Source organism: Pseudorca crassidens, chromosome 12 (assembly GCF_039906515.1).
Source record: "Pseudorca crassidens isolate mPseCra1 chromosome 12, mPseCra1.hap1, whole genome shotgun sequence".
Classification (NCBI taxonomy): domain Eukaryota; kingdom Metazoa; phylum Chordata; class Mammalia; order Artiodactyla; family Delphinidae; genus Pseudorca; species Pseudorca crassidens.
The window spans coordinates 91,479,185-91,498,431 of NC_090307.1; the positions used below are offsets into that span (position 1 = coordinate 91,479,185).

At 59.8% G+C, this 19,247-nt stretch overlaps 1 protein-coding gene across 16 annotated transcripts in view; it reads left to right on the forward strand.

The window, feature by feature from the left end:
* The first annotated feature begins 12,984 nt into the window (after nt 1-12,984).
* The window catches only part of FBRSL1 (fibrosin like 1), an 85,411-nt gene continuing 79,148 nt past the window's right edge, over nt 12,985-19,247 (forward strand). For 15 of the 16 annotated variants that reach the window (XM_067701285.1, XM_067701291.1, XM_067701287.1 and 12 more), the window contains exon 1: nt 12,985-13,646. In XM_067701285.1, coding sequence (XP_067557386.1) covers nt 13,368-13,646 — 279 coding nt within the window. In that variant the 5' untranslated portion in view covers nt 12,985-13,367. The remainder of the gene's footprint in view (nt 13,647-19,247) is intronic. The other variant, XM_067701300.1, reaches the window with a different exon arrangement.

Below are 19,247 nucleotides of genomic sequence, written 5' to 3' on the forward strand. Positions count from 1 at the left end.
CCATGGAAAAGCCCAGAGCGTGTGGGCCGCCTGGCAGCCCGACACCCGCTCCCCTGGGACCCCCCCCGGCCAGGCTGCTGGCCCAGTGCCCAGAGCACACATGTGGCTGGGGACCTGCTCCCAGCGGGCCTCACTGAGGACAGCCAGAGGCCTTCCCTGGGAGGGACAGGCGATGCTGGGCCCCTCTGCATCCGTCAGGGCCAGGGGAGCCCCACTGCGGGCGACAGGGCTCTCTCTGCCTGCCCACCTCCCTCCCCCTTTTTGCTAATGGCACCCCAGCCTGCTTTGAGGAGCAGCCTCCTCCTGTGAGTACAGACTCAGGGGCCCCACCCTCACCTTGGTCAAACCCAGGTCTGGCCAGTCAGCAGGTGTCACTCCCCTACCTCTGTCTGTGTCACACAGGTTGGTCCAGGTCTGGGCAGGTAACCTTAGTCAAACCAGTGATACTCCTGGATACGTGCAAACGCCTAGCAAAGGCAAATGGCTGAGGACAGAGCCAGGGAGACTCAGATGTGTCGGCCTGGGTTGACCTCTGGTTCAAGCCATACCTGAAACCAGCATCCCTGGCATCTCCCATTGCCTGAGGTAGCACAGCTCCATTTTTATTCATGCCTGATTGCGTTGGGTTTTTGTCTCTTTGGGGAGAGCCCTCACTAACACTCTTTGGGTCCTAAGAAGATCCCTCCAGGTAGGCTGTGTCCTGTGTGCCTTTAAACTAACCACCCCCGGGAGCTTTGGTCTCTGTGTCGTGGGGACTGGGTGCTACAATGGCCTCTCACTGTGAGAGCATCCTGCACTGTGTCATCAGGAGGACGTCAAAAGAATCTCCTTGTGACGTCAGCCTTTCCCATCTTCAGAAAAATGTCAGGGCGCCCAGGGAAGCAAGAAGGGCCGAGCGTTGTCTCTTTAACAGAGGTTTGAGCTGCCTGCCTCACTGCAGCAAGAAGAGACTTGTCTGTGCACAGCCAGCCAGGAGGTTCTTTCTTGTTTCCACCCTTGTGTTCCAACTTGTGCCCAGCTCTTTGCCCTGGGACTCATTCCTTGCCCATTCCTGACCCGGCAGGTGGAGCCTCCCAGGCTGGATTCTGCCTGGGCTCAGCCAGAAGGAGCCTTCGGTGGGAGACTGTGTGTCCACCACCCTGGATAGGAGCCCGTGGCCCTCAGTACTTCCTGCAAGACCTGGTGTGGGTGTTCCAAGTGGGGCTTGAGGGACTGGGAAGGAGTCACTCCACATCCAACTCTGCCTTCTTGGAGGAAAATTCCACAACTTACCCCAGCTGTGAGCAAGTCCCCATGTCTCCCCAGCACATCACATCTATGAGTAGTGACACTGCAAAGAGTGAGACTGAAGCCAATATATTGGTCCTTCAGCAAAGCCGTGATATTTCCAACGTGCCCCCCTGACTCTCCCCATGCAGGCAAAGCACTGTTGCCTGACATCTGGGCTGGAGACCCCAGTGCCAGAGAAGTCTTCCCTGCGTCCCTCACCACTATCACCACCTCCGCCTCCACTTTCACTCTCAGGATGTTGATGATGGGGGTGGAGACAATGAGGAGGAGGAAGATGGTGAAACAGTTGATGAAGAAAGTGATGGTCGTAATAATGGAGGTGAGGGTGGTGATGATGGAGGTGAGGGTAGTGATGAAGAAGGTGATGGTGGTGATGATGGAGGTGATGGTGGTGATGATGGAGGTGATGGTGGTGATGATGGAGGTGATGGTGGTGATGATGGAGGTGAGGGTGGTGATGATGGAGGTGAGGGTGGTGAAGATGGAGGTGAGGGTGGTGATGATGGAGGTGAGGGTGGTGATGATGGAGGTGAGGGTGGTGATGATGGAGGTGAGGGTGGTGATGATGGAGGTGAGGGTGGTGATGATGGAGGTGATGGTGGTGATGATGGAGGTGATGGTGGTGATGATGGAGGTGAGGGTGGTGATGATGGAGGTGAGGGTGGTGAAGATGGAGGTGAGGGTGGTGATGATGGAGGTGAGGGTGGTGATGATGGAGGTGAGGGTGGTGATGATGGAGGTGATGGTGGTGATGATGGAGGTGAGGGTGGTGATGATGGAGGTGATGGTGGTGAAGATGGAGGTGAGGGTGGTGATGATGGAGGTGAGGGTGGTGATGATGGAGGTGAGGGTGGTGATGATGGAGGTGATGGTGGTGATGATGGAGGTGAGGGTGGTGATGATGGAGGTGATGGTGGTGAAGATGGAGGTGAGGGTGGTGATGATGGAGGTGAGGGTGGTAATTTGGGACCCATCACCCCCGGATCATGACTAAAAGCTATGTGACTTCTAGGTCAAGTTGTTCAACCTCTGTGTGCTTCAGTGTCCTCAGTGATAAGATGAGGATAACAAGGAATTGATCTCATTGGGTTGCTATGACAATTAAACGTCTAGGTAACTAGATGGCACTCTGGTCATTGATGACACTCAATAACTGCTAACTATTAGTGTCACTGTCATCATCCCCCTAGTCACAGTGTTTGATCAAGGATCCCCACGAGAGTCCAATCAGAGTGAACCCCGGGATTTCACTAGGACCATCTCACTGGGGTCACTGCCCTGGCAGAGTGCGATCGGGCAGCTGCAGTTCCGGGCCATTTTGCCCCAACCTGCACTCAGGGTGTGAGCCTGGCCAAGAACAGGGCCGACACAGGGGACACCGGAGCTGGTGGAGGGAGGCAGGGTCTTGGCAGGTTATCTGAAACCCTAGGTCAAGCTGGGTCTGCCCTTTTCAGCAACATGAATAAAGTCCTTTCATTCTACGTCCGCCAGTTGTGTTGGGTTTAGGTTCTTCACGATGGAAGGGGCCCCGGTGGGTCCATGTGAGGCTCTGCTGAGCCCTGAGGGCAGGTGATAAGTGGAGGATGAGCCATGCAGGGTCTGAAGGGTGAGGGAAGGAGGGAGAAGAGGCTGTGGCCATGGGCAGCAGCTTGAGCTTCCTCACACCATGGTGGCCAGGTTCCAGAACTGGCCCGTCTCTCATTCCCTTCCAGTCAAGGGTCGCCGTGTACACCCACACGGGTTGTGCACTGCACAACTCCAGGAGATGCCAACCTTCAGCACTTAGGCCTTCCAGCCTGTATTTGGAGTGACAATTTTCAGCCCAAATCTCTAAAGGTCAGCTCAGGTCAGGTTAATCATCAATTCTCTGGAACCACCTGAAACAAGGCTTAAAGAGTAACCTGGACAAGCAGATAAGGAAATCCAGGGGCAACAGATATCTGCGGAGACAGGTAGGAACCAGATGAGCAAAGCACATGGTGGAAGGGAATAGGGAGTGGTGAGGGTGGTGGCAGGGAAGCACGGGCTCTGCCTAAAGGTGTTCAAATGCCTTGACCTTCCACCTGCCAAAAAAGTGAGCCCACAGCAGAATTCAGGTCAAGTTCAGAATCTTTGAAATAGAGACACTGTGCCTTAAGCAAGGATGGAGTCTTATGTGTCCCACAGAGAGCCCAGCAGAGCAGGTGCTCGGTAATAACACTGACCTGGGTTAACCTGAGACTCGAGACCTCATGTAATCTCTGAAGGACTAGAAAATAGGGCTTCTGCGTACGAGTCCAGATAGTTACAAGCGCAACGGCTGGTGTGTATCGAGTCCTGTCCACACTCCAGGACGCGTAAGCGCTGTTGGAGAGACACCTACTGCTTACAAATACCTGCGAGCTCCTCTCACTTCCCTGCCCTCTCCTGTTTTGGGGACCCATGTGGCTGCTCTGCCCTGTGTCACTTCAGGGCCACCGCAGGACGGGTTGGGGCCTTCCCTCCCAGCTCCCTCTTACACGGCTCGGGCAACTGATAACGTTCCAGACAGTAGACCCTCCACCGGCCTGGGTTCCTGAATGACCACGTGGACAGGAATGGAATGAGCCTGTGAGAAGCGCTGCGCTTCCAGCTCCACTCGCACCGTGAGCTAGCCTGTCGTGGCTAAGGCCTGGGTGCTCACACACAGTTCAAGGCAGTGGAGAGGGAAACAGCTCCGAGAGCAGCCGCCGCCCCTCGGAGCCCGCGTGGACGTGCACCTGAACCCCATTCCGGTGGCTCCTGAGCGCCCCCACCCCGCCCTCCAGGGCTCATTTGCTCAACCTCCCTCCCGTGCGCTCGATAGGCTCCTCTGGCCCGAGTCAGCGGAACCTGAACTTGGGTGTCTGCCGTTTGCAAGAACAGCCAAAGAAAACCTGACAGATCCAACGTTGTCCTGCTCTCCTCTGGGTTCTCCATAACCGAAGGGAAGTTCCGGGGTTCCAAGGAGCTCAGGAAGTGTTTGCTGGATAAACAAAGAAACCAAGCGTGGCACGGGTGCCTGAGAGCTGCCGGGGCCGGACGCCTCAGGGGCCACTCCCTGCCTGAGGAGGTGGTGGGTGGCATCAGCCCTGACTGAGGGGCAGCCAGGACCCTGGGAGGGAGTATCAGGCTTCAAGGCACAGGGAACCAGAGAACCCGGGCCCCATCCCCTTTGCTGTGGCTTTCGTGGGCTTTTGACAGGTAACGGGGTCGTTTCAGATGCACTCTTTCAGTAAGATGTGCTTGTGGCGGAAGACTCAAACTGGATTAAGCAAAAAGGGAATATATTGAATCACGTGTATGTGAAGTCCATGCATAGAACCGGCTTCAGGTACAGCTGGATCCGAAGTTAAAAATGTCGTTAGATCTCAGTCCCCTCAGTCTCCTTGCTCAGTTGTCCTCCATGTGGGATCCAGTCTCTGGCAGGCACTCCCCTTGTGATGGCAAGACCCCAACTGACACCTGCCTGCCCCCAAGACCTGAGAAAAGAGGGAACCTCCCTTCCATGGTCACCACCAAGGCCCTGGGTCATGTGCCCACCCCTGGACCAATCACTGCGCACATAAACGGGATGTTGCAACTGGCATGGCTTGAGTGACACACTCACACCTGGAGCCAGAGATGAAGTTAACACCTCTTTAACTTCATGGACTGAGTACAGGAGAGGAGGGATTCCCCAGAGGAAAATCAGGATGCCAGCAGCAAAGACGTGCTGCACGATGGACGATGGACGATGGACGATGCCCGCTGTCCACCAAATAGCCGTCCATGCCCCCCTTCCTGGCTCACAGAGCCCCATTTTGTTCCTTCAGAGGCAGAAACCCCAGGACCACAGGAAAGTCTGACCCCCAACCCCAGCCTTATGACAAATCATATTTGGTGGAAGACAGTCATTAGTAAACCCCCCCCCCTTTGCCAGTTTTTCACTTTCCCAGCTTCCTTTACAACAATTAATGGCCATGAGACACACTATTCCGGCGATGAGAACTCCTGGGATTTGGCATCACTGTTGCTTTCCTCTCCTCATGGGGTGCTGGAGTGAGGCCATGATGGCTGGAGCCGCAGCAATCATGTCGTATCAATGAGACATCGAGTAAGATAAATAAAAGCCAATGCTGTAAGTAACGTTCTATTTCTTGATTGTTACATGGGTAACACGGAACACGTAACATTTTATGAGAATGCGTTGAGCCTTGCACTTTTCTAGCTGGAGACAATTAAGAATTGCAACTGGGCTTCCCTGGTGGCACAGTGGTTGGGAGTCCACCTGCCGATGCAGGGGACGCGGGTTCGTGCCCCGGTCCGGGAAGATCCCACATGCCATGGAGCGGCTGGGCCCGTGAGCCATGGCCGCTGAGCCTGTGCGTCCGGAGCCTGTGCTCCGCAACGGGAGAGGCTGCAGCAGTGAGAGGCCCGCGTACCGCAAAACAAAACAAAACAAAACAAACAAAAAAAAAGGACGGTAACCTGTAATAAGAACACCTACAAAGAGTCTTGTGTTAGCTCAACTAAGAGATTAAATGAGTTAATGCAGGAAGAGGATTTGGAACCACATCTGACAGATAAACTCTCAAAAAGCAATGGCTGTTAGTGCCCTTGTCACCATCACCACTGCTGCGCCACCACATGGTGCCCCCTCCGTGGCGAGTTTCTCCCGGCCCTACCTTTCTCTCCAGGTACCGTCCCACACCATGTTCCCCTTCACTGTCACACTCATTGAAAGAGGTGCCTGTGCTTCCTAACGTCACACCCACAGCCAACCAGCCGTGGCAGAACCTGGTAACTTCGAGTGTAATGACTTGCTAACTACCCACCTCCAGTACTGACTGCAGGCCCCCGAGGGCCAAGTCTGTGCCCCTCGAGGTCACCACTGCCTCTGCTGCACACACAGATGTCCTGAAAGTCACTGCAGAACCAACAACTGGTTCCCACAGGCTGGCAGAGCAGAAACGTTTCAGTCCCTGACCGCTGGGCTTATCACAGTCCATGCCTGAGGCACCCAGCTGTAGCTGAGGAGCTCTGTGAGGTCTTCTCTGAGCCTGGCTGCACGTCCCCTCTACCCTCCTCATCCCCATCTGCATCAGTCAGCTAGTCCACAACATGCTGAGTAACAAACAGCCCCAAGATCCCAGCTTCTTTGGACAATAAGTGTTTATGGTTCACGTGTTTGGACATTGGCTGGACTGCTCATTTCAGCTGGACTCACTCTAGGATGGGCGTGCCCAGCACTGTAGCCAGGGCACTCAGTCCTCGGTGTGTCTCACCCTCCCTATCCTCCTGGGTCCAGTGGGCTAGCCTGGGCACGGCCTTCTCACGGCCCTGGCAGAGGCATGAGAGAGCAAGTGGAAACACACAGGGTCTCCTGAGTCTAGGCTCAGAATGGGCACATGGCCACTTCCATCCCTTCCATGGACCAAGGCGAGGTTGTAGGGGCCTCTAGGAGGGGGTGCTGGTAGGGGAAGCAACGCACCCCCCTCAGGGTAGCAGCCTGTAGTCATTTCTTGTGGCCACAAAATGGGCAGCTTAAAGCAACAGAAACTCACTCTCTCCGAGTTCTGGGGGCCAGAGGTCTTAGATCAAGGTGCCAGCAGGCCTGTGCTCCCTCTGAAGGCTCTGAAAAGACTGCCTCTTTACTGCTGACCTGAACTTAGCAGGATGAGACTGCCGCAACCCTCACCTCCCAGGTGAAGCCAGTCTGAGTCCAGCCCGACCTGAGGCCCAGGTGCACATCTGAAGCTCCACAGCAGAGGAAGCCAGGCTGGGTTTGGGTTTCTGTCCACTTCAAGTGGAAAAGCCCCAGGGGTCCCTGCGGCCCTGTCCTCCCTCCCACAGGCTGCCACCCCCAACCTGCTGTGCATACCGCTCAGGGCCATGTTGGGGACACAGGGACAGTGCAGACAGGATCTCCCTGCCTTGCAAACACCCCTTTCTTTCTTTTTTTATAAATTTATTTATTTATTTATTTTTAGCTGTGTTGGGTCTTCGTTGCTGCATGCGGGCTTTCTCTAGCTGTGGCGAGCAGGGGCTACTCTTCGTTGCAGTGTGTGTGCTTCTCATTGCAGTAGCTTGTCTTGTTGTGGAGCAGGGGCTCTAGGCGCGTGGGCTCAGTAGTTGTGGCTCGTGGGCTCCAGAGTGCAGGCTCAGTAGCTGTGGCACACGGGCTTAGTTGCTCTGCAGCATGTGGGATCTTCCCGGATCAGGGCTTGAACCTGTGTCCCCTGCATTGGCGGGCGGATTCTTAACCACTGCGCCACCAGGGAAGTCCCCAAACACCCCTTTCTTGCATGAGCCTTCCACTCCTCCAAGGCTGGACCTGCTGGAAGACACCCTCCAAGGAGAATCAGGAAGCCGGGACTCCTGGGGCGCCCCAGACAAAGGATACTCAGGGCCCCCAGTGTGTGCGGCACGGAGTCAGGCCCACAGCTGCTCTTCTGGAGCTGACGCACTCACGAAGGAGAGGGTACCAAGATGGCAGGAGGGAGCCTGTGCCTGGAGAGGCCTTGGGCCCAGGGAGGTGCACTGCCTGTGGGACTGGGCCCCAAAGCCTGGCCTTCTGCGATGGGCGGATAGGGGTGGCGGGACAGCACTACGGGGTGTTGCCTGTGTGTCTCTAGCATGGCCAGGAGGCCGGGCAGCAGCTGTTAAGATAGAGCCTGGACAAACCCACGCTCCAGAGGGACCTCTCACAGCCGTCCCGGCGAGCCAAGCCCTTCCTCGGGGCTCCAGGAGGGGCAGGAGATGGAGGAAGCCCCCGGGGCTGCAGCCCAGAGCTGCCTGAGCCTCTCGGGGACAGGGGCTGGTGGGTCCTGACCCCGTGGGTGACGCTGGCAAGCCGGGCGCCTTGCAGGGCCCCCGGAGGTGAACTGACGGCTCTCGCTCTCACTTCCGCCTGCCAGAGCGCACGGACTTCTCACGTGGGCATCCCTGACCGGCCACTCGGCGAGGGGAATTCTGAGAAATGTTCCCACTCAGCTGGGTGAACCCAGCACGAAGCGCCCAACTGCACTTCGGGGAGGAGTGACATCTGAGTTAGGGCTGATGAAGAGGGAGGTTGTGGACAGGGTGGGGCAGTAGGGGGTCAGGACAGCTGGGCAGCCCCCGAGCAGCAGTGGCTCAGAGCCCAAGCACAGAGCAGGTCCTGAGCAGCAGGAATGAGTTGGGGGGGCACACTTGGGATGAGCACACCCAAATTCCAATCCCCTGGATACCCTGCTCAAAACAGATTCTAGGGAATCCCCTGGCGGTCCAGTGGTTAGGACTCTGCGCTTCCACTGCAAGGGGCGCAGGTTCCATCGCTGGTGGGGTAACTAGGATCCCACAAGCCTTGCAGCGTGGCCAAAAAAAAGGACAGAGTCTAATTTCAGTCAGAGGCCATTGGATTGGCGTAGCCTGGGCCCCTGTTGTGACAAATGGGAATATGGTCCCCAAATCTCTACTTCCTTCCTGTAGCAGGGACACACACACACACACACACACACACACACACACACACACACACACACACACGAGAATACAGCACCACCCTCCCCTCCCCACACTGGAGCGGTGGCCTCAACTTCCTGCCCCATGGGTGGCAGTCTTGGCTGAAACACTTGCTTTGGACAGGACGTGAGCAGACATGATGAGGCTTAAACATAGACTTTCAAAGTGCCTGTGCAGTGTGGCTTGGCCCCATGAGTTTTGCAAAGAAAATGCCTCAGGTAGCTCACGTCTTGCAGCCTGGGTCCCAGAGAGAGACCCTTGAAACAGACCTGAACTTGACCCACAGTCTGAAGCTGAGCCCCTCCAGGAACCTGCAGCCCCACCGGCAAGAAAGAAAGAGTTATGTTCCAAGTCGCAGAGATTCCAGGGGCTGTTTGTCACACAGCATTAATATGGCAGGAACTAGGACACCTGCCCATTCCTGGGCCAGGAGAGGGGGGAGCGTGCAGTGCGCTGTCCACCCCTCCCAGACTGCACCCATGGAAGGAGGCTATGGAGGCACGCTTGCCAGAAGGAGGTGGGATGGATACTGGGAAGGTGGAAACCAACATCATCTCTCACCGTGCTGGAGCAAACAGCTGTTCACAGACGGGGCAGCAGGGGCTGGCCTGTTAGCAGGAACTCATTTTCTGGCTGTCACCCTACAAGCGAAAAGTATGTTTGAACCCCAAAGGAGCAGCTGACTCTGATGATTTATAGGGCCTGAAGCGGCCCTGTGAGGGCAAACTGAATTCTGAATACAATTCCACACCAATTACCTCTGCTCAGAGCCTGACAGAATAGCAGTGACTCTAAGACAAACCCAAACAGCGGAGACTGATGGGGCTGACAGGCCACCTGGAAGCAAATAACTTTCAGCGGTGCCTCTCAGAGCTCTGCTGGGGAGGGCGCTCTGCTGTGTGTGGTGACCGGGCGAGGGCCTGGCTCTGGGGATGGGCCCAGGGGAAGGCTGGGCTTCTGGCCTCACGGCAATGGGCTAGCAGGCTGGGGGTGGGATGGGGGGCTTCTCTCTGGCAGCGTCCTGCCCTTGGGGAGGGTCCCCTTTCCCCTGTTGGACTGGGAGGGATGAGTCCTCAGGGATGGGATGAGGCAGGAGAGACCTGGCCTGGCTGCAGACCAGAAAGCTGAGCCCCAGGGGCGTGGAGGGAGCTTGTGGGAAGGCAGAGAAGAGAGAGAAAATCAAGGTCATCAAGAGCCAGGTCCCGAGGGGCGCATCTCTCGGGGGAGGCGGAGCAAGAGGCGAAGAAGCCCTTTCTCATGTGAACAAGAGGGGCGCACAACCTGTGGTCCCCAGACCCGCAGCCCCGCTTGTTGGAAAGGCAGATCTCCAGGACCAGCTGAGTCTCTGGTACAGTAACAAGCCTCCTGCCTGTGTCACTCCAGGTGGAGTTCAGACCACCCACCACAGGGAGCGTCGTCATCACGCCCCCACCCAGGGTTTACGGAAGGGACAGCTGATGCAGAGAAGTGAGACCATCTGCCCACAGTCCGATGACAGAAGCTGAGGTTGGAGCCCAGGTCCTAGATCTGCCCTGCCCAGCAGAGTAGCCACCAGCCGCAAGGGGCTGTTTCATTTCAGATTAAAGGTAATAAATAAAATGTACAGTTCAGTTCTTCAGCTGCATGAGCCACATCTCAAGGGCTCAAGAGCCTTGTATGGCTGGTGGCTACTGGACTGGACAGCAGAGATCTAGAAAGTTCCCATCACTAGCATGGTGTAGAAGCTACCCCTTAGCCACTGTTGGTGTCCGCACTCCAAAGCCACCCCCCATGTCTCTCCAGCAAGAAGAGAGCAAATGGGTGTGCAAGCAAACAGGTCCAAACGAGAGACACAGGGGCCCCGCCACCCCTTACACCAGCAGGGAGCAGAGGCTCCTGCAAACCCTGCGGAGCAGGTTCAGAGCCCTGGGAAGCGTACCCAGTCATTCTGTCACCTTGTGCACAGCTGGGGGGAAAATGAGCACAAGGCAGGCAAGTAGGCTTCGGCCTCAGATCGCCCCACCCTGCCCCTCTCCAGAGGGGAGGTTCCCTGGGCCCAGAATCCTGAGGAGATGGCGGCAGCTGGTCCCTAAGGCGCTGGCCAGCCACCTGGAAATGAATCGAGGGAGGGAAACACCTGGGGGGGGAGGGGGTGCTCCCCAGGAGAGCTAAGAAACTCAGAGAGGAGTTCCCACAGGGCATCTACAGAGACCCCATCCTTCACCCTGAACGCACATCCAAGCGTCTTCAAGGACAGATGAGCAGACACAGTCATTTCTACACTTGAAAATTTCAACACTAGAAGCTGGACCTTCCCAAGCATTGCTCTAGGAGGGTGGGGAAGGGGTGACAAGGAAGGGCCCATAGGAAGCCCCTACAGTCCCCAAGGTCAGTTCAGCAGCCCAGGCTGCAGGTCTCTGAGGCCTCCGGAGCAGGTATGGGGCCTGGAGACCCCTCTGGGGATGGGCAGGCAGGCCCAAGGGCCTAGATCCAAATGAAACCCGAAAGATTTCCCCTGGGACCACCCCCCAACACAGATTTTCTGGCCTTCTGTCCTCAGAGGGGAATTAGGGGAGGACGAATGCAGAGAAAGTTCTCTGCGTTCCTAACAAGGCTCTGAAAAATCAAAAGGGATATGCTGCTGGGGGAAGTCAGAGAGGCTAGGAGAGGCTGGGGGGAGGGCCCAGAGCAGAGGGAGCCTGGCAGGATGGGCCTGGGAGGACTGGAGGTTGGTCTGGAGGTCTGAGCTCCCCACCACCCCCGTATCCAGAAGTTTGCAGAGCAGCCTTCCCAGCCACCCCCAGGGACAACCCTGCCAACAGCCTGTGACAACCCAGACCACACAGCTCCCTGCCCTGCGCACGCTGGGGCCCTGGGCTGGCTGCTGGCTGGCCCCCTCTCATCTGGTGGGTCTCAGCTCGAACTGCCACTCCTCAGAGGCCTTCCGGGACCACCCCATGCGCACTTCCTGTGACACTTCCCTGTCAGTTTTCTTCAAGTTGCCCTTCCATATTACGTTATTTGGCTGCGTTCATGCTCTCTCACTTCTAAAAGGGCCATCTGTCTCATCGACTACTGCATCACAAACAGCGCTGGGATGGAGGGCATTTGGTAAATGTGTGCTAAATGAATTGATGACCTTAAGATTTGAGGAAGACAGCTGGCCCCTCCCGACCTGCAGTCGGTCCTCACCAGTCTCCATGCGTGAAAGAGGAAGGTCCTCCTGGACCTAGCTTTCAACTCTCAGGCTGCCCTTTCTCATCCGTTCCTGCCCTGGTGCAGCCCTGGATGGGGAGCAGCCCCTGCACCCCAAATTGCTGTCTCTGTGCCAACCAGGCACGCCCGGGGCCTCCCACCCAGAGGGGTGAGGTGGGGAACTTGACCCAGGAGAAGGGAGAGGGGCTGCACTTCGTGTAGAACTCCCCCTTTCCAGACTAGAACCCAGAGGTTGGGGTGCCTGGGCAGGGGCCGGTGGAGAGCACGGGGAAGCCGTGGAGGGGCAAGACAAGCCTGCAGGAAGCTCCCGGGGGAACAGGGGCAGGAGACACGTGAAGAAGTCCTGGACTGGGGCGCAGGGTAGTGAGGGGCCGAGAAACTGTCACCCGACTTTCACACGCCCCCACTCGGGGCGGAGGTGGTCTGTGCCCCTCCACAAGCAGAGTAAGACCCTTACCCTCCACTGTATCAGGAGTGGCGGCGAGGACGCCCCACCCTCGGCCCTCGCATCAGGGCTGGGACGAGGACGCCTCATCCATGCTCACCCTGCGGGGGCGGGGGCGGAAGGGGGTGACGGTGAGCGTGGAGAGGCCCCCACTTTTCTGCTCATGCGCTCCCATTTAAAGATTCTTCGGAACGAGGCTGCGCCTGGGGAGGCGCAAAGACGCCCCCCCCACCCCGCAACTGAAACAGCGGGCAGCGATCCAACTCCCCACACCTCTCACTTTCAGGGACGCCTGCCCAGGTGCGAGCGGAGGGGTGGGAAGCGGGTCGGCCTCCCAACTGCCTTCCCCGAGGGGCGGGATGACGGCGGGGCGGAGCGCGGCTCGGGCGGGGCGGGGCCGGAGGCGGGGCGGTGGGGCAAGGCCGAGGGGCAGAACGCGGCCTGGGCGGGGCCAGGAGGGGCGGGGCCAGGACGGGGCCAGGGCGGGGCGGGGCTCGTGTCGGCCCTGCTGAAGCGCCCACTTCCTCTGGCGCCGGCTGCCTGGCGGAAGTACGTCAGTTGTTATCCGCTCGGGGCGCCGCTGCCACCGCCGCCTCACGAGCCCAGGCGCCTCAGCCCCGGTCCGCGCCCCGCCCGCCCACCGGGCCTCCGCCCAGCCTTCGCCCGCCGCCAGCCGCCCGCCGCCAGTCGCGCATGGGGCGTGCCCCCGGGTCCGCGGCCGACGGCCGCTGAGCGCCGGCCGACCCGCCGATGCGCGCGGCCTCCCGCGCCGAGGCGCCCAGGCCGCGCCGGGCCCGGGGCTGAGGCCACCCGCGCGGCATGTCTGGCCCGGCCCGCTGCCCGCCGCCGCCCACGGCCGGAGTCGGCGCGGTCCGCACCGAGCCCGGCGGTGCCGCGTAGCGCAGCGGCAGCGGAGCGGGAGCCCGACGGCGCGGCCGCAAGGTCACCGCGCGCCATGGAGGCCAAGGTCCGCCAGAGCCGGCGCTCGCGCGCGCAACGGGACCGCGGCCGGCGCCGGGAGGCGGCCCGCGACGCCCGCGACCAGAGCGCGTCGTCGGGGGACGAACCCGAGCCCGGGCCCGGCAAGGAGAACACGGGCCTGCCCCGCGCGCCCCCGCCCCGCGCCGCCGCCGCGCGCCCCCCGCGCCGCCGCCGCCGCGAGTCCAGCTCGCAGGAGGAAGAGGTCATCGATGGCTTCGCCATCGCCAGCTTCAGCACGCTGGAGGCCTTGGAGGTAGGTGGTCCCCCCGCGAGCATGCTGCCGCGGGGTCGCGAGCGGGAAGCCCCTGGGGCATGGGCACACCCACCCCTTAGGGCTCCCCGGGCTGCGTGGGCCCCGCGCGCCCGGCAGGTTGCTCCTGGAGGACCCGGCAACGTGCATTGGGTGCAAGTGTGTTTGTGTCTTGAGGTGCTGGGGGGAAAAATCTCTAAATTACACTGTCCGAACTGGGGGCTGTCTGGCTACTCAGCCGGTCTTTTTAAAATTGTGTTTCTGTTGCCAAAATGTCACTTGATTCGGTTCAGGATGTGCTAGGGAGGTGGACACTGCTGGACTTGGTGGAGGCCGTGATAAAATGGATACATGGGGAATTCCTCCTGTTCCTCTCCTCCTCCTTGAGGTTTCTGTTTAGACGGGGAGAGGGAGGGTCATGTTTTATCCCCCTCTCTGCGACCGCTGTTTGCTGCGTGGTTAATAGGATGGCAAAAAAAAAGTTGTTTGTCTGGTTGAGGTATCATGGACAGTATTTGTTGAGCAAATGCTTCCCTTCTCGCCTGGAACCAAGAGAGTGGAGAAGGAAATGGATGCTGTCAGAGTTGGCAAGTGGACCGATTGGGCCTGGGTAGGAATGCCGCCTGGCTGCGGAGTCCCGTGAGCCCCAGCCAGCCCGCCCCTGCACCCTCCAGGGGCCCCAGGAAGCACTTATTTTGGGGGACCAGCACCCGCTGGGTTTGGGGCCCCAGGGACCGCTCAGTTAACAGCTCCCCTTTTCCTGGGGGTTGGGGGCCAGTGGCCTAGGACTCACCAGTCACAGAGGCTGAGCTTTGGGGGAAGGGAAGTCCCCACAGTGCAGGTCTCTGCAGTGAGCCCCCTCCCAGGGGTGCCCCGGGTCCGTAGAGAGCCTCAGGGTCAGGTGCTGGCAGCCAGGGAGAGGTGGCCCAGGGACAGGTTTGCCCCTTCTTGTCTGGGCACATGGATGCACAGAGGTGGGGCACCTGTGTCAGGATCGTCTGTTGTGCACATCTGGGAGGCCTGAGATGCCTCCTGGGCCTAGGGGTCCTCAGCGAACGCGCTTTGGTGGGGTGTGGTGGCACGTGCCTTGGCTCCGTACTGGGCAGGGGAGGTCCCAGGGCTGAGTTTTCTGCCTTTGTACAAGCCAGGTCCTGCCCTGCGGCCTCTGAGGGGATACACCACCCACCTTCCAGAAGCGTACCCGCTCTGCCCCGTGGGGAAAAGACAAAACCCCTGCTGCGGCCTCCGAAGCCCTGCGTCCCATCAGCTGGCCTCTGCCACCTGCCATCCTCTCACACCGGCATATCAGCCCCTTTCGGGTTTTGCCTCAGGGCCTCCGTACTTGCAGTTCCCTCTGCCTGGGTTGTTTGGCGCCTTCTTGTCTCAGACGCAAATGTCACTCTGAGAGGCCCTCTCCGGGCATGGCCTGAAGCAGCGTGCCTTTCCCCCCAGCTGTCCATCTCCCCGTCTTATTTCACAAACTTTCTCTGCTGTCAGTTAGCACTCTTTCCGAAGCTGTCTGCTCTGTTGTGATGCTCTCCCCGCCAGAACTTGTAGCTGAAAGAGAGCAGGCCCCATGTCTGTGTGTGTGTGTGTGTGTGTGTGTGTGTGTCCCCTGCGGGGTCCTAGTGCCCCATACGTGTTTGTGGAATGAACCAGTGAGAGGAGAAGCTGAGGTTCAGGAAAGCTGCGCCCAGGGTCACTCGGCGCACCTGTCGGGTCCACACGCCGCCCGCAGTGGCTCTGGCTGCGCCCCTTCTGCATCAGGGGCCGGAAGGTGCAGCCTCGGCTTTAGGGGACTTCTGCAGGCTCAGACCAGCCCGGCCGGGTCATAGTGAGACTGAGCTTGCGTTCTGCTTGGCGTTCACACAGCCGCACCACCCCAGGGCCACTCCGTGCCCCTTTCTCTGCCCTTCTGAGCCAGGGAGGAGCCTGCCTGCCTTGGAAAGTACGGGGCTTCTGGACGAGTCATAACTTCTCGACCAGCCCCGCTTGTTTGGCCTCATTTCTTGCTAAAGTGTAGTGGTTTTCCCCCAGAGTTCAGATAGTTGATAATGAGGCTGATAGTGACAGCTAGCACTCAGCAGATGAGTGTGCTCTACCAGGTGCTGTTCTGAGGCCTGCGTGTCCCCACGGCACAGATGGGGACATTGAGGCCCGGCACCGTGAGCGTTGAGGCCTCAGCCTGCCTGGCCTCAGAGCTCTGCCAAGCCCTTGGGGGTCCGTCTTGGCCTCCATGCGGACACAGGCTGCCACCCCTGGAGCATAACCTAATGTTGGATGTGGCCCTGCTCAGGAGGTGGGACCTGTGCGCGGTGCCAGTGTCCCTCAAGTTCTCCTTGCCTTTGTCCTGAGGATGCAGGCCCCAGTCTGGGCAGGGGGTCTCACACCTGAGCCCTGGTCCCCATCGGCTTTCTGAGTCTGCATCTATCTGTGTGGGGGCAGTGAGCAGGTAGCAGTGGGACAGCGGTCTTGTGGTTTGGGCAGGACTGGGGCTCTTTCTTCTGTTCTCACTGACCAGGGACATTTGGGACAGACTGATGGACAGCCCTTGCTGTCCCTCTGATTCCTGTGATGTCTCCACCTCCCAGTGTGTTGACCAGAGGTGATGGGAAGGCCCTTGGGGGCAGGCCAGAGCTGCACTGTGGTTCTCTCCCCAGGTCCTCTCAACCTTTCTTCCTTATGGCAGATCTGCCCTCCGACCGCAGGGCAGGTTGTGCGGGCCCCGAGGTCTCCCGGGAGTCGCCTCGCAGGCAGTCAGGACGTGCCCAGCAGACCTACTGTGCGCCTCCTGGGGCTTTCCCTCAGGGCCGCCAGCCCTTGCCCTCAGCTCCGTCTCTGCAGGTCTGGAGAGAAAGCATTTGCCGCTAGAACCACTCTTCTGGTTGGGCATCCATGTGATTCTTTGTTAACTTGCTTTTCGAACAGCAAAACACTTTTACGTGCTTCAAAAGTCAAGGTTTATGACAAGGTGTATTTTGAAAAAAGTCAGGTCCAAACTCAGCCTCCTTCAGTGACCACTCTCGCCAGCCCGAGGCCTTTCCAGAGCATGTTGTGCAGCTGTAACCACGCTTTCAGTCTTGTGTCTCCTTTTGTGCAGCAGGAAAAGGTTATTTACCACATCTGTACACATGTCTGGGAGGTGTGTACCGGGGAATAGAGATGGAAAGGAAAAGACCCCACATTTTAGCTGTGGTCGCAGGTGACTGCCTTCCTCTAATTCTGTTTCCTACGCGCTGACCAACACGTGTTACTCTTATGAGCACAGAGCACACCCCGAGGCTGCACGTGAGCTGCTGCACGTGGAGTCGTGCCTGGGGAGCCCTGCCCCTGCCACACTCCACGCGGGGGGCTGCCCAGGGGCTTGCTGTGCATTTCCCCTAAAAATAATGGCGCTCTTCCAGCTTGGGAGGCAAGCCTCACGCCCGCTGAGCGGTGGGATCAGGTCTGGACCTGGCCCTGTGGGGGGGTCGGGGAGTCGGTGAGGGGTGCCGAGACGCCCCCTACCCCCGGCTACATCCGGAGGCTCAATGGTGGTGGTCTGTCTGCGCGCCGGGTTCAGCGGCCCACAGGGGCGGAGAGCACGTGGTCTGTGCTGGCTCTGGGTGCTCAGGGAGCTGGGGTGTAGTCCCCACGGCCCATGGATGGAAGCCCATGCTGTTGGTTTGCCTGCGGGGCCACGTGTCCAGCCCAGCCCTCTGACGGGGAAGCAGGGCTGAGACCACGCAGATGATTGGGCTCTGTGAGGAGAGCCAGCAGCCGGAGAAGCCTTCAGCTTGCAGAGCGTCTGAGCCTCCAGGCCAGAGCACCTCCTCCAGGCTGCCTTCTAGTCTTCAGATGGGGAAACTGAGGCTGGGCGGGGGGACAAGTCCTCGCCCAGGATCTGCCCACCACAGTCCCAGTCCGCAGATGGGAAGAGACAGAGGGTGGTCCTGCGTGACATCGAAGGGGCAGCCTTTTCCTGCACTGCAGGAGCAACGTTGTGGCCTGGGCCGGCTGTCCCACCTCTAGGGAAGGGCTGTCCCTTCTGAGCACCGCGGGGATCGACGCCAGACTGCAGAGCCCGAGGCTGCACCAGGCTGGGAGGGCTCAGCTGCGTCCCCCGCGTCACCACGTATCCATCGCGGGCAGTAGGATCACAGAGCGAACACTCAGAGGTGACACCCAGCGTGGAGGCAGCCACAGTCCTGACGGACGTTCAGCTCGTTACCCTCGCCTGCCCCTGAGCACAGGTGAGGGTCTTGAGCCCCATGCAGGGGGCCAGGGCCATCTCCTGCGCTCCGGCACGCTGGCCCACTCCCCTGCTCCCATGGCTGGGGCTTGCACACACAGCACTTGTGGCCCCTGGGCCTTGGTTTCCCTGTGTGTCCCACCCACGCTGTGAAGGCCGGCGGGGGGCTGACGACAGGAAAGGTGGTGGACGTCCGTCTCCCCACCGCCACCCTCTCCTGGGCCTTGGTTTCCCTGTGTGTCCCACCCACGCTGTGAAGGCTGGCGGGGGGCTGACGACAGGAAAGGTGGTGGACGTCCGTCTCCCCACCGCCACCCTCTCCTGGGCCTTGGTTTCCCTGTGTGTCCCACCCACGCTGTGAAGGCTGGCGGGGGGCTGACGACAGGAAAGGTGGTGGACGTCCGTCTCCCCACTGCCACCCTCTCCTGGGCGCCTGGAGGCTGTGCTGCGCCTGGGGCAGAGCGTCGTGGGCCCCCGCGGCCTGCAGCCTCCCCTTCCCACAAGCTGAGTTTGCCCCGGTGGTGCAGCCCGGGGGCAGCTGCACCCCGCTTTCCCTTTGCCCCACCCTGGCTTCTGGGCAGTGTGCGCATGTCTGCGCTGCGGAGGGCTGGGGGGCCGGGTATGCGTGTCAGGCGGGCAGAGTCGGCCTTCTGTAGGAGGGATGCTGGCGCTTGGAAACCACCCCTACCGTGGGCGTGGGGTCACTGTGAGCTGGGGGCCGCCAGAGTGACAGCAGTGGCACGCAGTGAGACACCCGCTGGGGGACACCACCGTCCTGGCCTTGACCCGTCTGGTTCACGTGCTCTGCGCAGAGCCCTGGGAGCGGGGAGCCATGGTCACGGGGGCCCTGTGCAGATGGGGAGAGTGAAGCATTGGCCTGGCCTCTGCCACTCACCTGGGGCAGGGCCCCGGTGCCTGCTGTGGTCTTGCTGCCCAGGCCGTGCTGCCCGCCTGCCTGCCGGCCCGCACTCCTCTGCCGAGAGCCCCTTTCTGCCTCCTTGGTGACTGGCGTACCTGCTGGCCCTGGTGCCCCTGAGGATGTGTCCCCAGGTGCAGCCTCGTGAGGCCCCTGGGCAGCCGGCCCGCCTCCCAGTCAGAGGCTTTCAGCACCGTGGGTTGCGTAGCTGAGCCGTGGCCCCCCTCATCCAGCCCTGGCAGCCTCCCTCTCCCGGACGGCTGCTCGGGACGGTCTCTCGTCGCTCTCGCGCCTTGCGGCCCAGGCAGCGGTGGCCCCAAGGTAGGCGAAGGCAGGCCCGCATGAGGCTGCCGGGCCTCTGGCAGCAACCGCTGGCCACCAGGGAGGGCTCTGACCCGTCCTTCTCTCCTGACTCGCTAAGCATCGATAAGCAGTGGCCGTGCCCGTGCTGGCTGCG